Source organism: Vombatus ursinus, unplaced genomic scaffold (assembly GCF_900497805.2).
Source record: "Vombatus ursinus unplaced genomic scaffold, bare-nosed wombat genome assembly UNPS02005659.1, whole genome shotgun sequence".
In the NCBI taxonomy this organism is placed as follows: Eukaryota; Metazoa; Chordata; class Mammalia; order Diprotodontia; family Vombatidae; genus Vombatus; species Vombatus ursinus.
In genome coordinates, this window is record NW_020945437.1 from 7,226,268 (window position 1) to 7,250,856 (window position 24,589).

The 24,589-nt window shown below is 35.0% G+C and overlaps 1 protein-coding gene across 2 annotated transcripts in view; it reads right to left on the reverse strand.

Moving 5' to 3' along the window:
• Nucleotides 1–550: 550 nt before the first annotated feature.
• Nucleotides 551–24,589, reverse strand: part of TMEM135 (transmembrane protein 135) — a 342,694-nt gene continuing 318,655 nt past the window's right edge. For both annotated transcript variants that reach the window (XM_027848341.1, XM_027848342.1), the window contains 6 exons: nt 18,870–19,037; nt 15,996–16,059; nt 8,694–8,770; nt 6,261–6,359; nt 5,393–5,460; nt 551–2,639 (listed from right to left, as the gene is read on the reverse strand). In XM_027848341.1, the coding sequence (XP_027704142.1) occupies nt 2,507–2,639; nt 5,393–5,460; nt 6,261–6,359; nt 8,694–8,770; nt 15,996–16,059; nt 18,870–19,037 (609 nt within the window). In that variant the 3' untranslated portion in view covers nt 551–2,506. The remainder of the gene's footprint in view (nt 2,640–5,392; nt 5,461–6,260; nt 6,360–8,693; nt 8,771–15,995; nt 16,060–18,869; nt 19,038–24,589) is intronic.

Here is a 24,589-nt window from a genome sequence, read left to right on the forward strand (position 1 = left end):
TTCAAGATCTTAGTCACCACATGCTTGCACAGAAAAGATTCAATTCAATTCAGCAAACATTTATTAAATGCATCCTACTGTGTAAGGAACTGGTCTATGCTGGGAATAAAAGATCCAAATGAAATGACCCCTACCCTCAGGAAGCTTACTTTCTATTGGATAATCATATCTTACTTCCCACCCTGGCCCCATCCTTCTTTGTCTGTTACCTAATCTTTATTTCTTATGCAAGGAGTATCTCTAAGAAAGAAAGGAGCAATACAGAAAATAGTACAGTATTCTAGGTAATGGTGAAGGTCATCAGATGTCTCATTACAAGAATTTAAGGAACCTTCTTTAACAGGCTGACTTTTGCTCATGAGGACTCTACCTTGGAACCCTGAAAATAATGAAGAACCAATGGATCACTTTAGCCATTTTTTCAGTGAAGTATAGGAGGGAAAAGGCCAAGTTAACTTTTTTCATATTCCTCAGAACTCTTCTAAACATTCACAGGCTTGTTCCCTCCCTCCCTCCCTCCCTCCAAGAAACACTTAGGAACTCTGCCCAGGCTATTTACCAGTTTTTATTAATAAAAGTAAATCGAAGAGTTGAATCTTTACAAGCAGCAAATATTTTACTCTAGAATCTCAGAAAGAAAATTACAGTAGGGCTTAAGTCATTCCAACAAATGAGCTTTTTATATCAATGAAAATAACTTATGGATCAAAAGGATTTTATTTTTACATGACAAAAAAAGCATTATAACCAACGTTTCTGAATGAAAGAAATAAGAGATGCAGACAGCAATATTTCTTGGTTATTGCAATGCATAATAGTTTTAAACTCCTAATACGGAGCCTATCATTTTGTTGATTCCAATGAGGAAAAACTTTAAAACTATGTTAATACAATTTGGAGTCAGAAACTGGCACAATCTCTTACTAACATGTCCTGATGGCACATGTCAGCTCTACAGAGTTAATCAAAGCAAAGTATTTAGATGAAACCAATGTAGATCTCTACTATGTTACCATCAATGCCTTGATTTCTGTTGGGTCTCAGTTTGCCATAACAACAGAGGATGGAGTTACAGGCTTTATGAAACCGAATATGTGGGATTAAGTATTTTAAAGGCAGGGTTACAATTCCAGTTGCAACACAGGTTCTACTCCATAATTAACTTACAGTGGGCTACAAACTTTTCAGCAACTAAATTGTATTAAAAAAATATAGTCATTCTTATTATATGTTCCATTCACAGCAGTCATCACAAGTGTCCAAGCTTTATTAGCTTAGAAAAGTACAACTTTTCCCTGAAAAGCTCTAAGGAGTGATCCTATTTCAGCCACAGCTGTTCTGAACTAACTTTCATAATTAGCAGTGACTATATTTTGTCACTACTTTATTCTAACACAGAAAAACATGGTGACAATGGGAAAAAGGCAGTACAAAATCTGAAGCAAATTTGTCATGAAACTGATTTTTTTTACAACCAGTGGCATTTCATGTTGTCAGTAGCTGTCATTATCAATATAAAACAACTCGCTGCCTGTGTGACACACTTGAACGTGAACAAACATGGCTTTAAGAATTTGCTTAAGCTGATTTTCTTAGAGGACTGCTCCACAATATTTTGATCCCTTCTGGAACAGCAACGGCATTAAAACCTAGCTCTGAAGAATACAATCCTTATTAACAAATTTGAGTGCAATTAATCTACAGGAAGCTGGTACTTTTAAAGGTAACTTCTTTAGTGCTCACTTGCAATGCTTCCATAAATATTTAAACACTGCATTTCAGCTTTCTCAGATATGACAATTTCCACTTGACAAACTGATTTCCTTCCATGTGGATCATGTGTTAACTAGACTGCCAAATGGCCCATCTTATCATCAGGAAGGGTGAAGTTATCAGTGTTAACAACAGAGCTTTAAAAATGATGTTACTGCCATATTTAATCATATGGTAAAAGATACCTCTGCAACCCTGAAACAAAATGGCTATTGTTTTCCCTTAAATTAGCGACCAAGTAGCAGTTTTTGAAATTATCTTAAATATGAGGCATTCACCATCACAGTTGCCAAATGAAAACTTAAACCAAAATACAATAGATCAAATTTGTGTACTCGTGATCCTTTATAAATTCTCAAATGTGGAACTATTCTTAGGCTCACCAAGAAGTATACTGGAATGAACTAAAGATATATTTTAAAGTATTATTTTAAGCATATTTTATGTCATTTCATTTCTCTTGAGATCATTTACCATTCTCATGGACATAATTTAATCAAGACTCTACCATACTGTCAAATACTAAAATGATCCACAATCATATTCTGGCTATGGAGGGAGCTTAATTATTAAGCAACACCTTCCTAAAAAGCTTCAGTATTTATGATCAATAAAAAGCATTTCTCATTGAAATAACACTGAAGTGGAACATGGGCCCTCTTCTTTCTGTCCAACTCAATTAACTTTTCAGATGAAAATGATAATCACATTTAGTCATAATAAGGAATAATCTTCAAGAAAGCTCCATGGGTAGGTCTGGTATCACAGTAGTATATCTTGGATCCAACTGGGGTGTGAAATCCTGGAAGTACTTAGATGCATCAGTACCAAATACATCAAGGACTTTTCTGTTTATGACTGCAAACCTAGAAAATGAATGGTGAGAGTGTAAGCAAATGCAGACTTTATAAATTCTGCTACTGAGTTAAGTTATTCATAATATTTCATTTGGATTCATTTTGCTTATCTGATAGAAAGAATAGAATTATATTGAGGCTAAGCTGGCTAATGGTATAGGCAACGGCAGAATCATGGAGGGGAGTGGAGAGGGAATAGGCATTTATTAAGCACCTAACTCTACTATGTGCTAGTTTTACAAATATCAGAAATCACTCTTCTCTCATGATTGACTATCTAATACTTTATATAAGAGATACAATCAGTTGTGGAATCTCAGGATGTTTGATTCAATCTTTTTATCAGATGTCAGATCTCAACTGAAGGTTACTGAGAATTTTCTAATGAATTGAATCATATTAAAAAAAAAAAACTAGCAATCACAGAGATTCTAATTTACAATTCCAATGAGCTCACAGGGTAAATTCAAGCACATTCTAACAAATGAGTGTCTTCACAGATATATTAATAGTTTCTCATTCTCTTTCAAAAAAAAAGGGGGGGGTTAATATTTAAAGTCAAAGCAAACTTTTTTTTAAGGCAATTGGGGTTAAGTGACTTGCCTAGGGTCACACAGCTAGTGAGTGTTATGTATCTGAGGCCAGATTTGAACTCAGGTCCTTTTGACTCCAGGGCCGGTGCTCTATCCACTGTGCCGTCTAGCTGCCCCCCCCTTTCTTCTTCTTTTTTATATATTTTTTTCCAAAGCAAACATTTTTGCTGTTGTTGTTCAGTTGTTTTCAGTCACGTCAGACTCTTCATGACCCCTGGGGTTTTCTTGGCAGAGATACTTGAAGTGGTTTTTCATTTCCTTCTCCAGCTCATTTTAGAGATAAGGGAACTGAGTCAGACAGGGTTAAGTGACTTGTCCAGAATCACAGCAAGTAAGTGTCTGAGGACAAATTCGAAAGAGGAGTCTTCCTGATTCCGGGCTTGGCACTCTATCCACTGTGCCATCTAGCTACCCAAAGCAAACATGGATTTTCAACTTTTTAAGGGACACACAGACCACAGAAAAGATACCTGCCTTTTATTAGTATCATTTAACTCTGAATGACCTAACAATTAATGGAAAAGAGAAGGAACTGGGGGGAGGCACTGTGCTAAATTCTGTCAATAAGTTCAGATTCTAATGGGATAAGATAACACACAAAGGGGTGCTGGAAGTAGGGGGAGGTACATCATACATGCCATAGTTTGAGTTTGCAGATGGCCAAGAAATAAGGCAAAGGTCTGGGCAAGATAAGGCAAAAGCATCCCTTACAGATTTCTCTGTGGTTTGAGGGGTAGAATCCAAGTTTCTGGTAGAAATAAGTCATGGTTTCATTTTGGATTCTAGTGCTTATATAAAACCACTGATGCGCAGAAAATTACTTCTTCGAGGAAGAAAGGAGATTAAAAAAATGTTCAAAAGAACTACATGTATTCAGATTACTATAGCATGGACCCTAAGCATTAGTATATAATTAGCAGGTAGAAGAACTTTCCTTTCACTTTAAGCACTTCTTTTTCCCTAGAATTTTGATAAGTTCTATAGAGTTGACCAAAATGTAACACATAAAACTGTTTCAGGGGCATCTACAAGATGTGCTTGATGAACTACATAAGTAGATATTAAGAAAAGGAGGAGACCGAAAAGGAAAAAAAAAAACCAGGATAGGAGATTATGGACTTAAAGGGTGAAAAGGGTTAGATGAAAAAAAAAATAACTTTATTTAATAATTAAAGTTATTTTAAAAACACACACACACACACACACATATCAACAATTCAAATAAAAAATGACAAAATAATCAATAGGGTATACTAACACTACTTTGGAACTGAATTCCTGGACAATAACCCTTTCGTTATTTTTAAAAGGCTAATATTATATTATTGCCTAGTTTAGCCCCTTAGTTCATATCACTATATTTTAAGAAAGAACAAGAGAGAAATAAGAGAAAGTCAAGAGAAGAATACAAAAACTGAAGAGTTGAACATATGAAGGGACATTGAAGGAGTTGAGTTAACTTGGGCTTAAAAAAGAATACTAAGGGTAAAATTAATAATTATATTCACATTTTTGGAGGAGATTTCAAGTAAAGAACATTACTTGCCAGCTTTTCTCTATCTTCAAAGAGGAAAGAATTAAAGAAAAGGGGCTTAATTTTGTAAAAGAGACAACTATGGGTGATTAAATTTTAAGCCTATTGCAGAATAGTATATAGTATCCACCTTTAAAAATCTAAAAGAATGGAAAAGACAACTATTTGACTTGAACAAGTCAAATGTGGTTCAGAAGGATGTTTTTAGAATTAGTAATATTTCTCCCCAAATTGTTTATTAGTTCAATTTTGGGATTTAGATCTTTAACCAATCTTCTTAACATGTTAAGTTAAAAGAAAAAAAGGCCCTGGATTTATGAAATTAGGAATAAATGTATTTGTTACATGTTTATTTTGTATATAATATTCAATAGTTTTTGGCAAAATCACATTATATTAATCTACAACCAATAGCATTTCCAAAATATCAGCAAGGATGAGGAAGGATATAATCATGTTCACTAAATGAATATCTTATTTTCTGAGTTAATTTGGGTAGGGAGTGGAAAAATTATAAGGTTAGTTGATGTGAACCACATGAAATATCCATTTGACCTATGAATTTTCTATATAACAGAACTGAGAATTTTCCCTTTGGGGGACTTTAAATTGTTTAAATCATCTGAGTCACTTACTTGCCCTTGGTGATCCTTAAAAGAAATTTCCAGTAAGATGGTCGCAAGGTCTGAACTTCCATGACAGCCTAAAAAAATAATACTGAACATCAAACCTCTTCCAGGATATAAAAAATTATAAGCAGACTTGTAAAATGCAGCAGGCCTACCTTTAATTTTTTTGTATTCATGATATATTAGTATTAATAGCCACAACAATAGCAATGCTAAATCTACTAGTGCTTTATCTAACAATAATGAGGATATCCTTTATAGAGTCCAATAGTCTTTAAATATTTCCTTTAGAAAACAATTTAACTGGTAGTCAGCATCTTCAAGTAGTATTTACTGAGTATCCACTGGTTGTCTGGTATTTTACTAGCTGCAATAAATGAATCAACGTACCCTCAATTCAAAAAACAAAACAAAACCTTATCCAAAGGTGGTCTGCAATTACTTTAACATAATAACAAAAATGGTCTCAGAACTTTGGGAGAATATGAACGAGAAAATGAAAGCTGTTATTTCTATAAAATTTAATTTTTCTTGTTGGCAATACTAGGATATACTATTGGTATGACAGTGATGCTGCCAATATTGTCCCTCTGGGAATACTGTTCTTCTATCCCCAGTGGACTATTCAATAAATTAGAACTCTAAATTACTTTCAAACTGAACTTAATAGCAATTCAAGAAGCAGCATATTCACATAACAAGGTCTGACTCAGGAAGATATTTCACATTCTTTAGTGATTCCTGTCCCTTGCTTGGAAGATAAGTGAAACACTCTACCATGCATGTCTGATAACATTCTAGCTTTTCCCACTGGAATGTAATAAGCATTAGAAACTAAAACAATCTCATTTCCCATTTCAAAAGGCATACTTACTGCCTGAAAACAAATTGCTGTGGAGATGGAGTATATGATGGTATCTGCATGAGGGAAATAAGGAACTTTTCCTGCTTCAATGCCTTTGAAATACATGGTCTACAAAATAATCACAATGAAAGATTTAGAAATGACGCCTTTTTTAAAAAAATAGTACTATGTTCTACATTAGTTGTGACATCACAAATTTTTTGCTACTCAAAAATTCTCGTGAGATATACCATAAACAAATATACCATAAACAAAAATAGAGAACATTAAGGATACAGCAGTAATTTTAAAATAAAACAGAACACTTATTTATCAAGCTGTTAATGTGAGTCCAGTTGACCTGTAGGCAATACAAAAAGGAGCATCAAAATTTTCCCTTTTCACAAAGACCTCACACTTTATTTGAGAAGCAAAGCGCCACATGACAAAACAAGGAGAATATAAGGCTGCACATCATCGGGTGGAGTATTATATTACATTTATATTAATGAACCATTTAATACAGATGCAGAAATAAGTTTGGTAAAAGTACAATTTATATGAAATGCTGAGACTCCTTGGGATATAAAATGAATGGATTTCTAATTATTTCTTGGGTCTAAGCTTTGTCTCCCCAACCATATATTTCCCAAGGGAAGGAATCAAATCTTATTATACCTCTAGTGGATCACCCCAGAGAACTGTTCTTGTCCCTGCAAAGTTCAACAATGACTTGGATGAAATTATAAATATTGCTTCTTAAGTCTCTAATCAACATGTAGCTGCAAAGGATAACTAATATCCTGGGTGACAGAATCAGATACCAATATCTAAAGACACTAGGACAATGGACAAATCTAAAAACAGATAAAATTTAACAGTTAAAAGTGTAACTAGTATCTGACTTGGGAGTCTGGAAGATCTGGATTTAAGCCATTTTTCTGATACATATTACTATATAACTCTGTATAAGTCACTTTCCCTCTCAGTGCTCTAAAATTATTAAATTAAACAAGTTATGGATCTGTACTGGGAGAAGGCGTTTCCCTGACATGAGTTCTGTACACCAGTGAAAATGAAGGTCCAAACAAACAAAATGCCATCCTATACTTCTGCTAAAAGAGAAACTTCACAAGTGAAGGCTAAAGGAAATCTGCTAGACAAAAACAGTTTATGTGAATATGATCTCTGAGTTTTAGAAGACCTACAAGTACAAGTCAAAATTACGACACACAAGCCACAAAAGCTAATATAATATTAGCTTATGTTACAAAAAAAGCAGAGTTTCCAGAACAAGGGAGGTGACATAACCACTGTAGTCTGTTTGGGCAGACCATAGTGGAATAGTGTGTTGAGTTCTGGGCATCACCTGTGATAAGCTCGATGCCACCGAGGAGGCAGTGAGGAGACTCTAGACTAGACCATGCCATATGAGGAATTACTAAGCGAAACAGGGGTTAAGTGACTGACAACAGAGGAACTGGGGGAAGGAGGATGGAAGGGAGGAGACGTTAGTTGTTTTTAAACATTCAGAAAGCTAGTAAGTAGAAAATGTTTGTTTTGTTTGGGCAGAATGTGGTAGAACTAATGTAAAAGTTAAAGAGTGGCAAATGTAGGGTTAATGTGAAGAAAGTCTTTCTAGAAATTAGAGGTGTTCAAAACCAGAAAAAGTGGTTTCGACAGGTGGTGGATTCCCCATCTTTATGACACCAGGTCAAGGATGTTTTAGAGGAGATTATATTCAGTTATCTGAGGCTCTTCCAAGTCTAAAGTCTTCTAATTTTTACATCTCACAAAGTGCTAGGCACATAGTAAGCAGGAAATACTTATGGGCAGATTCATAGATTTCTAAAAAAAAATTGCCTATAAAGCTATTTTAGGTATACTGACTACAGTACTGACTTTTACTATATAATTGTAGCTTTTATTTATTTATTGAATTTATGTAAGGAAATCATATCAAAGAATGCCAAAAACTATTTAAAACAATTAAAGGGAATTTGATAATTCTGTGCTTAAATATTAATGAAAATATACAAAATAAAGTTTATTTCTATGTGAAAATAAATAGTTCAAAATTCCTTATAGTCATAAATTAAATGCTCCAGAGATTCCATTACCAGAGAACCCTTTTTCTAGCACTCATTTTTGGGCTAATGGCCTATGCCCAGATCAGATGATCATATGACAATGAAAAGAAGGAAATGAATATGCTACTGCTTGGCTTAATACACTAGACAGTCATGAAAAAAGAAAAGCATCCTTTAATAGGTTCACATTGAGTCCCTATGATGCAGAGCATATTTGTAAATGCTTAAAATAATTTTAATTAAAACCCTATGTTATGTCTTTTCATGATAGTCACTGGAATCCGTGCTTGGGATACACAATTTCTTCATACTTCAGTGGTCAGACTAAGAACACATATTTTAGAATAATCTACATAAAGAAATATTTGCTTACCTCTACGAGTTTGGAGGCCAAATACATGGAGATTGTCGTGCTTTTGTAAAACATCATTGATACACCTGCCAAAAACCCTACAACAAACCGTAAAGGAAATATTGAGAAGGTTCTGAGATGTTTAATTTCACACAGTTCAATAATTCTACCAGATTGCTGGCATTGCTCCTTGTAGTTGTTGCAGACCTGATAATAGTATTCCTGAGCACTTATAAACTAGGTTAAAGTTTGGAAAGACAGAAGGCATATCACATTAAATTTAGCAAAATCAGTTTCTCAGGCAATAATTCATCTTCATTTACACAAGCAAATATTATTTTTATATTGCCTACATTTCCAAATATATCTTTCCCTCCTCCCGTAGCTAGAGTTCTATTACTTGGGACAAAGAATTAACAAAAAAAGAGAATAAAAAAGTTTGGTGAAATTAATCCAACATCTGAGTCTGATAGTATATGCAGTTTTTCACTCCTGTAGTCCTCCACCTCTGCAAAGAAACCAGGAAGGTGCACTTTCTCAAATCTTCTTGAGGGGCAAAGTTGGTATTTAATATTACACAGTATTTTAGCATTTTTTTGTTCTTTTCATTTATGTTGCTGTAATTACTAAATATTTTTCCGATGGATCTGTTTACATTACTATGAATGTAAAGAAAACACAAGTTTTCTCATGCTTATCTATATTCATTATGTTCAAAGTAGCTTCTATTATGTTAATATTCCATTACATTCATGTACTATAATTTGTTTAGCCATTCTCCAATGGATGGTCATCCACTGATACAAGTGAAGTAGATCCAAGAGCACAGTTTATACAACCCTTACAAGATAAAGGAAATAGGCTGATCATGAAACCTGCTTTCCATATCTTGGCAGAGGGACAGTGGACTACAAGTGTGGAATGAGATATACATTTTCCAACACTTTTAACCCATAGATTTTATTTGCCTGACTTTTATTAAATGCCTGACCTTTATTAAAAGCTTTTATTTAGGTGCACGGGGGAGTTCACGGGTAGTAATGATGTTAAAAAAGACAAAAGCATCAGTGAAACAAAAAAATATAAAGAAGTGAGCAGAAAAGAAATTTAGGGTAGTGCTATCATGTTAAATTTGATATACAAATTGATAGTTTCACATATAACAATCTTTCTGTTCTTTGTATATGAAAATCAGTTGGTCAAATTATTAAATATCTACTAAATGCAAAGGTATTGTGCTAAGAGCTGAGGATACAAATAAAAACAAAAGACTGCCTATTTTTGAGGAGTTCAATCTAATAATGGGTGAGATAATATGTGAACAACTACAATAAATTCAGGAAAATCAAAAGATGAAAGGCACAAATATTTAGGGGTATCTTTGGAAGCCAGGAGGTAGAGATGAAGAGGGAAACAGGACAGCCAGAAAAAAATGCCTGGAGTCCGGAGACAGAGTATCTTGTGGGAAGAATAGTAAGGAAATCAGTGTCACTGGATCACAGAGTACATGGGGCAAATAAAGTATATGAAGACTAGAAAGATGGGGGTGGGAGAGGACACAGGTTATGAAAGGTTTTGAATGACTAATAAAGGAGTTTATATTTAATTCAGGAGATCAAAGGGAGCTGCTAATGTTTAATGAGTAGGGTAGTGATAGTTAAACCTGAATTTTTGGAAAATTACTTTGACAGCTGAACGGAGGATGAATTAGAGCAGGGAGAGACTTGTGGCACAGAAACCAACCAGCTGGATATTTCAATAAACTAAAAATGAATAAGAGTCTGTACCATGCTGGTGGCAATGTCAGAGGAGAGAGGGAGGAATATGTAAGAAATATTATAAAAGGTAAAATAAATAGGACATGGCAACAGATTGGATATTTAGGAAGTAAGAGAATGTAAGGACTTGATAACACCCATGTTTTGAGGTAGGAGTTGGGGAGAGTTGATAGGATGATGTTACCTTTAACAATAAAAGTAAAGTTTGGAAGAAATTCATGAGAAAAGAAAATAAGTTCAGGTTTTCGAGATGTTGAGTTTATGAGATATACAGAACAGCCAGTACAAGATGTCCAATAGTCAAATACAGGCGTGAGCCTAGAGATCAATAGAGAGATTAGGGCTGGATAAAAAGATTTGAGAATCATCAAAATAGAGACAATAACTGAATCCATGGGAACTGATGAGATAACCAAGTGAAAGAGTACAGAGGGAGATCAGAAGGTGGCCCAGGACAGAGCCCTGTGGTATACCCTGGATGAAGATGAAAGGAAATTGAGGAGGAATGGTCTGACAGGTAGGAAGAAAACCAAGACAGAATGGTATCAAGAAAACCTTGAGAGAAGAGAGCACCATGGAGAAGAGCATGATCAAGAGTGTCAAGACCTTCAGAAAGATCAGGAAGGATGAAGACTGAGAAAAGGCTATCATGTTGGGCAACTAACAGATTATTAGTAACTGAAAAGAGCACCTTATTCTATCCTTCATTGTTAACCGCACAATTTGTTTTATTCATAAAGATTCAATTGTATTTTATTTTCAGTTCTGAATTAGTTTCCTTTCCCCTCCCCTACCCATTTAGAAATTAAGAAAAACAAAACACATTACCAATAAGTATTATCATACAAAATAAATCCCCATATTAGTTATGTCCAAAAAAGTAAGAAAAACAAAGGAAGAAAATACGCTTTAATCTGCAATCTGAACCCCTCAATTCTCTATCTGGAAGTGTATATCATGTTTCATCATGGATCCCTTGGAATTGCAATTGGTCACAGTGTTAATCAGCATTACTAAGTTTTTCAATGTTGATTATTTTTAAAATATTATTGTTATTGTATAAACTGTTCTCATGCTTCTATTCACTTCACTTTGTATCAGTTCATGCAAGTCTTTCCAAGTTTTTCTGAATCTACCTCCTTTATCATTTCTTACAGCACATTAGTATTTCATCACAGTCATATACTATGACTTGCTCAGCATAATTTATTAGCTTTTGGGGAATAATCCCAAATCGCTTTCCAGAATGTTTGGACTAGTCCACAGCTCCACCAATAGTGCATTAGTGTATCTGGATTCCCTCAGCCACTCCAGCATGTCATTTTCCTTTTTTGTCATCTCAGCCAATATGATGGATTTAAGGTGAGAGAGCAATTTCCACTGAATAATGAGGTCAGATGCCAGATTGTAGAGAATTAAGAAGAGAGTGAGAAGAAAGGACATAGAGGCCTCCATTGTGGATGACCTCCTTATGGAAGGAGTTTAGCCACAAAAGAGAGGAGAGATATAGGATGGGAAAAAGTGGCTCAAATGAGGGACAGCTCAAGTAAGGATATTTTAAGAATGATGAAGACATGGGTATGTTTGTAAAACAGTAAGGAAGCAGTGAATAGACATGGGGAGACTGAAGATAGGTGAGAGAGTGGAGATGACAAAAGGGCAGTGTGCTGGCAAAAACAGGTTGGAATAGAATCATTTGTGCAGGAGAGGGGCTCATCTTTGCAAGGAGAAAGGCTTCCTCTTTATGCGAAACAGACATGGAGGGATAGCGGCAGAAGACACCTGGGTAATGTGAGATGAGAAGGAAAGGAGTAAATTCAGCAAAACATCTCAATTTTGTCAGTGAAGCACACACAAGGTTATCTGCACAGAGGATGGTGGGGAGGGGGAAGTTATGAGAAGCGATGAAAAGGTCTGGAAAAGTTGTCATGGTAAGTGGGACAAAGTCAATTAGGGAGGTAAAAGGGTTGCTGTACTCAGCAATAGCACTTGTAGGGCTATATCCCAAAGAGATCATAAAAATGTGAAAAGGACCCACACGTACAGAAATATTTATAGCAGCTCTTCTTGTGGTGGCAAAGAGTTGGAAACTGAGAGGGTGCCCATCAATTGGGGAATGGCTGAACAAGTTGTGGTATATGAATGTAATGGAATACTATTGTGCTATAAAAAAAGGTGAACTTCAGAAAAACCTGGAAAGACTTGTACGGTCTGATGCTGAGTGAAGAGAGCAGAACCAGGAGAACGTTGTACACGGTAACAGCCACGTTGTGCAATGACTAATATTGATCGAATTAACCCTTCTCAGAAATACAAGGATCTAGGACATCTCCAAAAGTCTGATGACAGAAAATGTTACCCACATCCAGAGAAAGAACTATGGAGTTCGAATGCAGATCGAAGCATACTATTTGCTCTTTTTTTCCTTCTGTTTTGTTTTGTTTCTTCTTTCTCGTGGTTCCTCCAATTGGTTCTAATTCTTCTTTACAACATGACTAATGTGAAAATATGTTTAATAGGAATGTATATGTAGAGCCTATATCAGATTGCATGCCATCTTGGGGAGGGAGGGGGTGAGAAAGGGGGAGAAAAATCTAAAACTCAAAAGCTTATGGAAGTGATTGTTGAAAACTGAAAGTCAATTAATTAATTTTTTTTTAAAAAAAAGGGTGACCTTGCTACACTGAGGGCCCAGTCAAGATCACATAAGTTGGTAGCTGTGCCAGTCAGCATGGTTTCGTGAATTTCTCTAGCTTTGTTTATCAGCACATGAGTGAGCAGGAGAGGAAGCAGCAGAAGATGGGAGTCATCCAAGGATGATGTTTTGCACAGCAAGATATTCAATAGGATAAGGAGGCAAAAGATTCAAGAGAAGATGACAGAGCAAAATTGAACTGGCTCGCTGAAGGGTCAAGATGGTGAAGGGAGGAGAATGTAGTTATTGCTGGGGTGATGGTCTGGGAAAGACATGAAGGGTAGAGAGACTGAAAGTCATAGTGAGGATGAGGAATAGGTTTTCAGATTTCAAGGCAGAGGGAGAAGTGTAATGACAACAGTTTGGGATAAGGTCATTTCAGAATTCATAAACATGGAAGTGATACATTAGTGCATGATATAAGATCTGTTACTGTGTACAACGTTCTCCTGGTTCTCCTCACTTCACTCAGCATCAGTCCATACAAGTCTTTTCCGGTTTTTCTGAACTCCACTTGCTCATCATTTCTTATAGCACAATAGTATTCCATTACATTCATGTACCCCAACTTGTTTAGCCATTCCCCAATTGATGGGCATCCCCTCAATGTCTAATTTTTTGCCACCAAGAAAGAGCTGCTATAAATAACTTTGTACATGGGGGTCCTTTTTCCATTTTTAATGATCTCTTTGGGACACAGTCCTAGAAGTACTATTGCTGGGTAAGGCAACTCTTTTACACCTCCCTAAATGACTTACTGTCCCACTCACCATGACAACTTTTCCAGGCCTTTTCATCCCATCTCATACCTTCCTCCCTGCTCTCCTCTGTAGAGATAACCTTGTGTGTGTTTCCCTGACAAGTAAACATTAAGAGGCAGTGCAGTGGCTACAATGCTGGGCCTGGAGTCAGGAAGAGTCACTTTCCTAAATTCAAATCTGGCCAAAGTCACTTTACCTTCTTTGCCACAGTTTCCTCATGTGTAAAATGAGCTGGAGAAGGAAATGGCAAACCACTCCAGTATCTTTGCCAAGAAAACCCCAAATGGGGTCATCAAGAGATGGACATGACTGAAATGACTCAAAATTTTATTGAAGTACTCTAGTACAAGGGCAAGAGTTGGAGAAGAGAGAAAGACCATAAATCAGACTGAACTCTTCAAGGAAAAAGGGAAGGATCCTAGAGGTTGGCAGACAATAGCTACCAGAATTTTGTTTGGGTGGTCTATATGGATTGAATGAACCTCAAAGGAGAAGCAGTTACGATATGATGGTGATAGAAGGTGTTTGGAAATAGCAATGGGAGCAAGGCATATTCCAATCCCCCACCTCAACCAGTGAGTTGATTAATGAGTGAAAGTGGTGCCAGCGCTAGAAAGGGTGGCATTAGGAGGGAACAAGGTTTCAGTGAGAACCAGAAGACAGAAGATGTAGGAAATTAAAAGATTTAACATGAAAACAAGCTTGTCACCTAAAAAGCAGGCATTCTGGAGAAGGACTGTGTAGGTTTAGCGTGGGACACAGCAGGGGTTGGGTTGACAGGTATGGGAATGAAGGAGAGAACAGGAGGGGATGGAAAAGAAGGTTTGAATAATAATAAATGGGAGGTCAGAATCATTGAAAGGGGGTGAAATGACTGTATGGGAGTTTATTAATCATTAACTAATGAGTTCAAGTGGATTATTAACATAATTAGGGGTCTGACCTCAGGGTAGAATCTTCTCAGGGTGTTAGACAGCTGGGGGTGAGGGGAGGAGAGCAGAAGGAACATGTTTCTCTTTTCCCTGCTGGCAGGGTAGGCCAGGAGATAGGTGGAGAGAACAGGATTTGTTAAGTTCATAATAAAAAAGAAAATTTAAATTAAAAAGAAACAGGATAACAACTATAAAATATGAAGATGGGTTAAAGGAACTGGAGAGGTTTAGCCTGCTGAAAAAAAAGCTTAAGAGGGACATAATATCTTTCTTTAAGTATATGAAAGGCTGTCATGGGAAAGGGAGATTAGATATGTTTTACTTGGCCCCAGGAAGCAGAAATAGGAACAAAGGATGGAAGCTGCGGAAAAACAACTTGACTCAATTAAAAGGAAGAGTTTCCCAAAAATTAGGAAGTAGAATGGAGTCATGAAATAGTGGGATGCCTATGATTGGAAGTCTTTGAGTGAACACTAGGGACCACAAATATTGTATTAGCAATTCCTGCTCAAGTACCGGTTAAGTGAGAAATCCTCTTAAGTCCCATCTACCACTGATCTTGTTCAGACTTGTCTCTGGTCAAAAGGATGGCGCCTGAACTAATACTTGCACCACTCGATTGTCTGACTCATGGTCTATTATGAAAAGTACGTGGCTCTGTGTGTGTGTGTGTGTGTGTTTGTGTGTTTTATGTGTGTATTATATATAAAGGAACTGAAGATATACAGATATTTATATGTACACACACATAACTTTTCTTAGAATCCATATAATACACAAACATAACCTCAACATATTTTAATATACTAAAAATAAGGCAATTAATTTCTTCCTAAATAGACTTCCTATTAAATTAAGTAAAAAGTATATTTATGTTGAAGTGCTTTACTGAGAATATCCTTAAGACTAGTTTTTTAAATAATCAGAATGCCCAGGAAATATAAATTATTACTAAAGGAGAAATCATTAGCACTCATGGTGACAAAAGAAATGTTCAAAGAAAACTGACTATACTAAAATTGATTGTTTTGATACTATCTAAAAACCTTGCATAATGCTGGGATCTACAAGGCTCATACCTATGCTCCTGTGTTTTTATTGTCACTTTCCCCACAGGTTGGTAAAATAAAAATATTAGTGTTTTATTGTTGCTTTACCAGCTATAATTGCATGCAGTTCATCATCCAGGTTTCTCACCCAGCGAAGGAAGCAACTAGTACCCTATATTAAGGGGAAAACATAATATTTTAGTTAATTTACATTTTTAGGTAGAGTTCACGAAAACAAAAACACCTTTAACCAATTCTAACTGATGATGATGTAAAAATCAAAATAATTAGGTAGTTGGAAAACTTATGAGGACTCATCAACATCTTAATGCCATTGATCTGAATTGGTCAGCAAATTCTATATAATAATTTTTCTTATTACAAATTATTACAAATCTAATCCATATTAAATAATGTCAGATCCCATTATTTACTGTGGCTGGTTATATGAGAATTAACATGAAAATTCATTTAAGAGAGATCCCTACACACCAATATATGATCTGTACCAAAAGATAAATGACTTTAAGTTCCAGGAAAAATTCATATATTCCTTCAAGAAGCATACAACTTTTATTTATTTCCTGGCGCTTCATTTTTAGACTGATGACAGAGGAAATATTGAGAAGTTATTCAAGGCAATGGAGAAAAAAAAAAGGTTAGGAAGGTAAAATGGGACCAGATTATGTTGAGGTGCTCAGATAAGATGTTTGGATTTGATTTTACAACGAATGGGTAACTAATTTAAATTTGAAAGCAAGTGAATATGTGATATAACAAAACTGATGCATTAATATGGTAGTTTCAATTTAGATCCAAGATAAAAGTGATTTACGATATAAACAGGAAAAAAATATGAATAAATGGATTCCAATTACTCTAGAAGGGTAGAATCACATTCAAATAGAAGATTCCTGGGGGTTACATACTGACATATAAAACCGCAATTTAACACTGTGTTGTATTATATTTTTATTTATTTTGTTAAACAATTCCAAGTTACATCTTAATTGGGTTCCTGTGCACTGGAGAGTCCCTCTAGCCCTCAGTTTGACACTTGTGCTCTAGAACACTCATATAGAGTAGAGGTCAGCAAACTCTGCCCTGTGTGCCAAATCTAATTTGCAGCCTGTTTTTAGTATAGCCTGTAAGCTAAGAATGGCTACATTTTTTTTTAATGTAAAAATCATTCTTAGCTCAAGGACTGTATAAAAACAGGCAATGGGCTGGATTTGACCCATGGGCTGTAGTTCACTGAGCTATAGTACAGATGAACAGTTTACTCTCAGTGGAGTTTACACATCATGGCTCCCCAATAAATTAAGGCCATTTCAGGCAAATCCTGGAATTAAAGGTAAATTAATATTAAAAGTAGGTAAATTACTATTAATGAAAAGCACTTAATCTCTGAAACATAACAGAATTCAGCTCTTGGCATTTTAAAGAAGTTCATGCTAAAAAACATACACATACGTCAAGATTTACAACAAAAACACATTTATCATCAGTAAGCTGTCCCAACTAATGAGAATTTTGGAGTATCTATAATGAAAAGTTCCTTTGTACTATTAGTGTTCAATAAATATTCATTAATGACTATGGTATTAAATTACATTTTGACCAAAGAATTGCATTTTTCTCAATATAAAGAGTTAGGAAGCCATTTTACTTAAACTGGGACAAAGCATTTAGCCATCATGTATTTTAGTTTTTATAGCTGCAAAACTTTCCATCTTCCTAACTTGCAAGAACAATTTGAGAATGAGCAATAAAAGCTGGTACAAAATGCAAAGCATTTAAATAAGAATTAAACAAGAAATATCATATGGTCATAATATGGCCATCTTTTGAAGTGCCATGCTCATACAGGGATGTAAGTGGTCAAGATAATTCAAAAAAATCAGCTACATATGGCTGTGAAATATACCATCTGCATTTTTCCGTAGAATTAACAAGCAGGAGTTGGAAGATAGCCCAGATATGTGCTGGACAGCACAGGAAAATGGGTCTGGGTTTACAAATGTTGCTATGAACACTTCACATTTGGGCATCTATAATGATAACATGAATCATGAGACAAGAGCTGAAAAGAAATGTTCATAAGAATGCTCAAGTCACAAGTTTGTTACCTCCAGTAAATTCACAAAGTGACAATGGTTCCCTATTACGCGAATGCTTAAAAATGAAATCTTCAGCATTACTGTTTTTAACAAAGAGGAAACTTATCCATAATTGGAGACATTATGGATAATCCATGACCCAACATCTGACAAATTTTTCCCCTCCTTAAAACAAATGAACTTACCTTTCATAGGAAAATTATTATTAAAAAACTTATGTTCTCTGAAACCTACAAGAGTCCAGAGATTCATCTGTTCCAGAACTGTTTATAGAGGCCAACTCAAAAAAAAAGTATACGCTGACCTCATTTAGCACAGTTTTGCTTTTGATATTTTAATAAAACATTTAAATGCTCTGATTTTTATATCAGATGGCTCCTTTAAACAAAATATCACTGTCTACTGCAGAAAAATCCTAATGGCTCTGTCAACAATTTAAGTGTACTGATCATACTTCCAATAGTTATTGGAAGCTCTTAGTTGGCCGTTAGGTTCAATAACTACTTATAGTACCTAAGGAGACTTGAACACAACAATTATATCCACCACCCAATATAACTTTGGAAAAAAAAAGATTACATTGTTTAAAAACATTTGAAATAGCACTGCCTTGTGGAAAAAAGGGTGAAGTTAAGTCTTTGAAAATCTTCTAAGGTATGTGTAAGAGTAAACTGCTTTTACACATTCATCTATCTTAAACTATAAAGAAGTGATTATAACCTAAATTATTAATTTCATCTCTACATCTGGATTTGGCAAAACTATTATGAACACTGATGAAAAAGTATATAAAACAGATGTATTAATATACTTTGATAATAATCATAGGCTTCACCTTCCATTTCCCTTTCGAAAAACTTACCTTATATATACTAACAAAAGAGCCAAGAAAAGCTCCAAGTTGAAAGTTTTCCTTGTTATAGAAGAGAGAAAGTAGCCGGGATGGTTGTGTAAACAGATGCCTGAATGCTGAGGGAATTCGAAGGCAGCATTGAATCAAGTAACCAACACTAAACATTCTGATAAAGCCCTAGAAAAAATATGGGGGAGGGGAGAAAGGAGGAGGAAATGTGACTTATTACCTGGTGTTTCCTATAGCAATTTCACTGTATATCGCTCTTATGTCCTTATTACATTCTACCTTGCATTTGATTTACTTGTTTACTATTACCTCCTTCTTATTAATTGTAAACTTCTTAAAGGTAGGGAGTGTTTCGCTTTTCCATTTTTCATTTTAATTCAATTCAACAAACATTAATTAAGCACCTACAATGTGCTAGGCATCTTTGTATTCTTCCTAGTGCCTTGCACTAATTAAATATTTATTGAATATTAATAGGAAATTGAATTTCAAACTCTTAGGCCAAAAAGCATTTAAAAATTCATATTACAGACATCCTCAGAACTAAATCCTTCTTACAATTTTAAATATTTTTGTGCATTCAGCACTGGACATGAAGTCAAAAGAACTATATTAGAATCCTGACACTGCCACTTACCAGTCATATGAAGTTAATTAAGCTCTGTGAACCTCAGTTGTTCATCCTTAAAGTAAATATGATATCGATTGTATTACTACTTTACAGAGTTGTGAGGAAAGCACTTTGTAAACTGTAAGGTACTACATAAGCATAAACTGTTATTATTACTAAAGAACAGGCATTTTAGATTGAATGCATTTTTAATATTATGTAAATTTTAAATATTTTCAAAGCACGTACTAAGTGTATCTATATTCCAATAATCAGTTCTTTGATATGTCTATTACTTACTGACTAGAACTGCTAATTCTTAAACCATTTGGTTTCAGAAAGGAAAGTACTGAAGTGAGGAAAAAAAAAGTCCACCTAAGCAGAAAAGTGAAAACCCACATCCTAGCAAAATCAAGTACTTCAGGAAACTTAGAAAATAATACAGACAACAACTCTGAATTATTGGAATGGGCAAACATTCTTTTGACAGACAAGCAATTTTTATATTTTTAAAGACCACAGGGACAGAAATTTACAGCTGAACGTGTCAGAACAAATTTATAAATGTAGAAACCATTATATGTAAATTTTCTCTTACTGATCTATCACGTCAGGCTGAAAACCACAAAAAGATGGCAGCTTTATGGCACACTACCCAAATGAGATGTTGATGCCATAAAAAACAATATACTTATAACCAATATTTCTCTACATTTCTTGTAAATGCTTACAGCCCCAAATGGAATTGATTTGGAAAGAATCAGTGTTTGCCAATTTTTGTTTTCTGTGATTACAACTGAGGCCAAACTGATATATCACATCTAGAGAAGACTAACTGGTACAGAGAAGGCTGCTAAAAGGTGTTCATATACCATTTGATCAATGTATCTTAATCCTAACTTCCTTTTTGGTATAGAGTACTAGTAGACAGGCACTGAATAAATGCTTTCTCTTTATTTAATCTAGTGTCTACATTAATAGGAGCACTTGTTTGGTAGGGTAGTGTAGAGGAAAGAACCGGACTTGGAGTCAGGAGATTGGGGTCAAATCCCAATTCTGCTGCTTACACAACTACCTGTATGACCATGGGCAAGTCATTTCTTCTCAATGGGCCTCAATTTCCTTATCTGTAAAATGAGGGTTATACTTGCACTACCTACTTCATAAGAATATTGTAAAGAAACCCTCTGTAAACTTTGAAGCAGTACAGAAAGGAGAACCTACTTCCATGAATACTTGAAATTATGTTTCATCCATCCTCTAGATTTCTTGATATTGCATAGATATAGCATGGAAGCTATTCCATTGTTACCCTTCACTCTTGCTACATAACTGGGCCACATCCTTTTCTAGTTATACATCTCTCTGATGGCATCCTTTATGTAATTTCTATATAATTGTAACTCCCATGCTTATATTAGTCTATTCCATAAGACTATATGATTTCAAATTTACAACTTTAAGGGCCTTAGGTAATTTTCCCCAATCTATTCACTTTACAGGTAAGGAAACTCACAGACACCATGCCCTTTGTGTAACATTCAACATTAATTCTTCAGATACTATGTGGCATTTCATGACTCACAGCCATATAGCATCATGAGAACACTGATCTTTTTTTTTAAATGTTTATTTATTTTTAGTTTGCAACATTCACTTTTATAAGATTTTGAGTTTTAAAATTTTCCCTCTCCCCAAGATTGCATGCAATCTGATATAGGCTACACATGTACAATTATATTAAACATATTTCCACATTAGTCATGTGAGAACACTGATTTTTAAAAGGCAGGAAGAGGCAGGGAGGAAGAGTCATTCAACATGTAATTTGCCTAAATCACTCAAAGCTACTCTGCTCTCCTGTTCAATTTTGGGACCAGCTCATTCACAGTGTCTATTTAAGATATACATACTAACAGAGCAGTTATCTGAGCTGGCAGTCCAACATGCACACAGTCTGGCCAAAAGGCATTTTGTATCCAATAGCTTTATCCTCTATATGGAGACAGACTGAACTCTTAAGTGATTATGTGTCTAATTTAGGAAACTGCAATGTTCTGGGGATTTATACAATAAACACAGTATCAACTCTACCAACTAGGATAGAGAGGTCCTTTACCATTTGAGTTCTACTTGGAATATCCTTCATGAAAGGGCAAACACATGGGGAATCATGTGTCCCAGCTTTATACTTTGATATTGAGAAACAGGGGGTCACTGAACAAAGCTTTCACTACCACATATTTCAAACAATCTTGACAGTGAATGCATTAATAGAGGCAGAGTTTCCAGAAAGGGGGAGGGGTGATGTTTACTCCTGCTGTTCTTTGATATAAAAATAACTCTATTTTCTAAATCAAGGTTGCTGATTTAGGGTTGGATGCCATCTCAGTTTGTATGTCATGTGGATAAAATGTTTATTGAATGAAGAAATTTCTAAGCCCATTAGCTTTCTTTATGGTGATTTCTATAAGCCAAAATTCCTTAGGGGACAGTCTATGTCAATGTTTTTTTTTTTTTTATCCATTTCTCACTTGTCAGTATTAACAAATCATACAAAGAGGCTGGCGTTACCTCTATTTCATGAGATTTTTCTCTGTTTTGTTTTATTATACAATTTAGTTTTTTTGTTGTTGTTGTTTGTTTGTTTGTTTTTAGGCAATTGGCGTTAAGTGACTTGCCCAGGGTCACACAGCTAGTAAGTGTCAAGTTTTTGGTCTGAGGCTGGATTTGAACTCGGGTACGCCTGACTTCAGGGCTGGTGCTCTATCCACTGTGCCACCTAGCTGCCCCTACAATTTAGTTTTGATTTTGATCTTTCTAATATGTTGATGGTCTGGTGTATACAGACCACTGAATCAGAAATGATTTCAATATCAGTAACTAGTAATTTCCTAGCTGCTAAAATAATATCAACTTCATTTACTTTTGGTTATATTATTTGGTGCTCATCATGTTCAGGACTTCCTGACTTTCTTCTCAAAAATGTGATCATGATAGAGAGGTATAAAGTTTCTGTATAGTCCCTAAGCCTTTGGCCATTCTTATTTTTTACTCCGAAACTATTCTTCCTCACACACACACACACACACACATACACACACACACGTGTGTATACATGTATGTATTTTTTCATTGTCTTCTCCTTTCATTGAAGTCACAGAGTATAAAGGTGTGTGTGTATGTGTGTGTGTGTGTGTGTATGTGAACAAATGCATATAAAGAATGCTGTGATATATAATGACCAAATGTTTCATGACATTATATTTCATGTTGCCTTTGGAAGCACAATAGCTTCAACTCTAACACTTCCTTTCTTTCCTTCCTTCTCTAAGGAGTACCTCTGAGCTTTCCTTCTAATTAACTGCAACTTCCTTTTGTCTTATGGTTTCACTTATAAAAAGAATTTCAAAGTTGGTATGATTTACTTCCTCCAGTAGTATGTCTACTGGTTGGACACTTGACAAAGATTCTTAATGTAAGTAACAACAGCTAAGTTTATACATAATTGTCTAAGGTATTCTTGCAACATCATTCCCCTTCTTTTCTGCCATTCTACCAGTAAAATAACTTTCTGGTAATTTAATTGGGATGGCATTGAATATGTGAAATTGTCCTTTTTATGATATTAGCCTTGTCTACCCATGAACAATTAATATTTCTCCAATTATTTAAATCTGATTTTATTTGTATAAAAAATTTATTTATAATTTCGTTTATATAGTTCCTGGGTTGGTTTGGGCAGATGTACTCCCAGATATTTTATACTGTCCAGAGTTATTTTAAGTGATTAGCTTTTACTATCTCTTCTTGTAAGTGTGTGTGTGTGTGTGTGTGTGTGATATACAGGAATACTGGTGATTTATGTGGATTTACTTTACATCCTGTTACTTTTCTAAAATTATTGTTTCAGCTAACTTTTTTAGTTGAGTCTTTGGAGTTTTCCAAGTATATCATTATATTGTCTGTAAAAAGGTATAACTCTCTCTCCACTAGTACATACTTAAAGTACCAAGGTCATCCCCATGCCATGATAAGTTACCAGACTAGCAGTAGGATATTGTGAATTATTACTATTAAAAGCCAGGTTTATATTAGTACTTAAAATATTTTTGCAAAATCTACAAATTTAAATTCCTATTTTGAAGAAAAAGATTAAATTATATTGTCAGTATTTGTTACGGGTTGACCCAAATTCTTAGGATTTCTATTATCAATTTCAGATTCCCTACTTTTATCAGGCCTACTTATGTACCAATTATGGTCTGCCTGGAATACCATAAAGTTACCTTGGAGATCATTCTTGTGAATTCACCTATGATATATTTTAAACTTTAACAACAACAACAACAACAATAACAAAATCTTTCCTGGTTAAAGAACGATGGACAGTTACTCATCAAAAGAGATAATATATGTAAGTTCCTTGCAAACCATAAAAGACTACATAAATGGCAGCTGTTTATTATTTTCATTGTTCTTCAATTGTTTCAGTTGTGTCTGACTCTTCATGACCCCATTTGAGGTTTTCTTGGCAAAAATAGTGGAAGTAGTTTGCAATTTCCTCCTCCAACTCATTCATTCATTCATTCATTCATTCATTCATTCATTCATTCATTCATTTAGTTGGTGAGGCAACTGGGGTTAAGTGAGTTGCCCATGGTCACACAGCTAGTAAGTGTCTAAGGCTGGATTTAAACTCAGGTCCTCCTGACTCAAGGCTTGACATCTTAGCAGGGGGGATATGAACTAATATGTAGTAAATTTGAGCCCACAGAACAGCAAGGAGCACATTTACGTTGCCAATTTTCCCAATCTATTGCTCTTCCAACAGTTTTATGTTCACATACAAATTATTCCAATGGTTATTACGACACATTTTCAAGTTCAATACTAGCTGTTGACAGAATTGCTGTTTATACCATAGTTTTCTCAGCCACAGTATGTGCCGATTAACATTCCAATAGTCTTCTTTAAATAGAAATAATCAAAAAATTAATAAATCAAATTTTTTTTTGATAGTCTTGAAATACAATCATATTGGACTTCCAGTGTATAACCATTCTCCAGGGTCTAGCAGCCTACATTTTGTTTTGTCAGTATGGAGCTT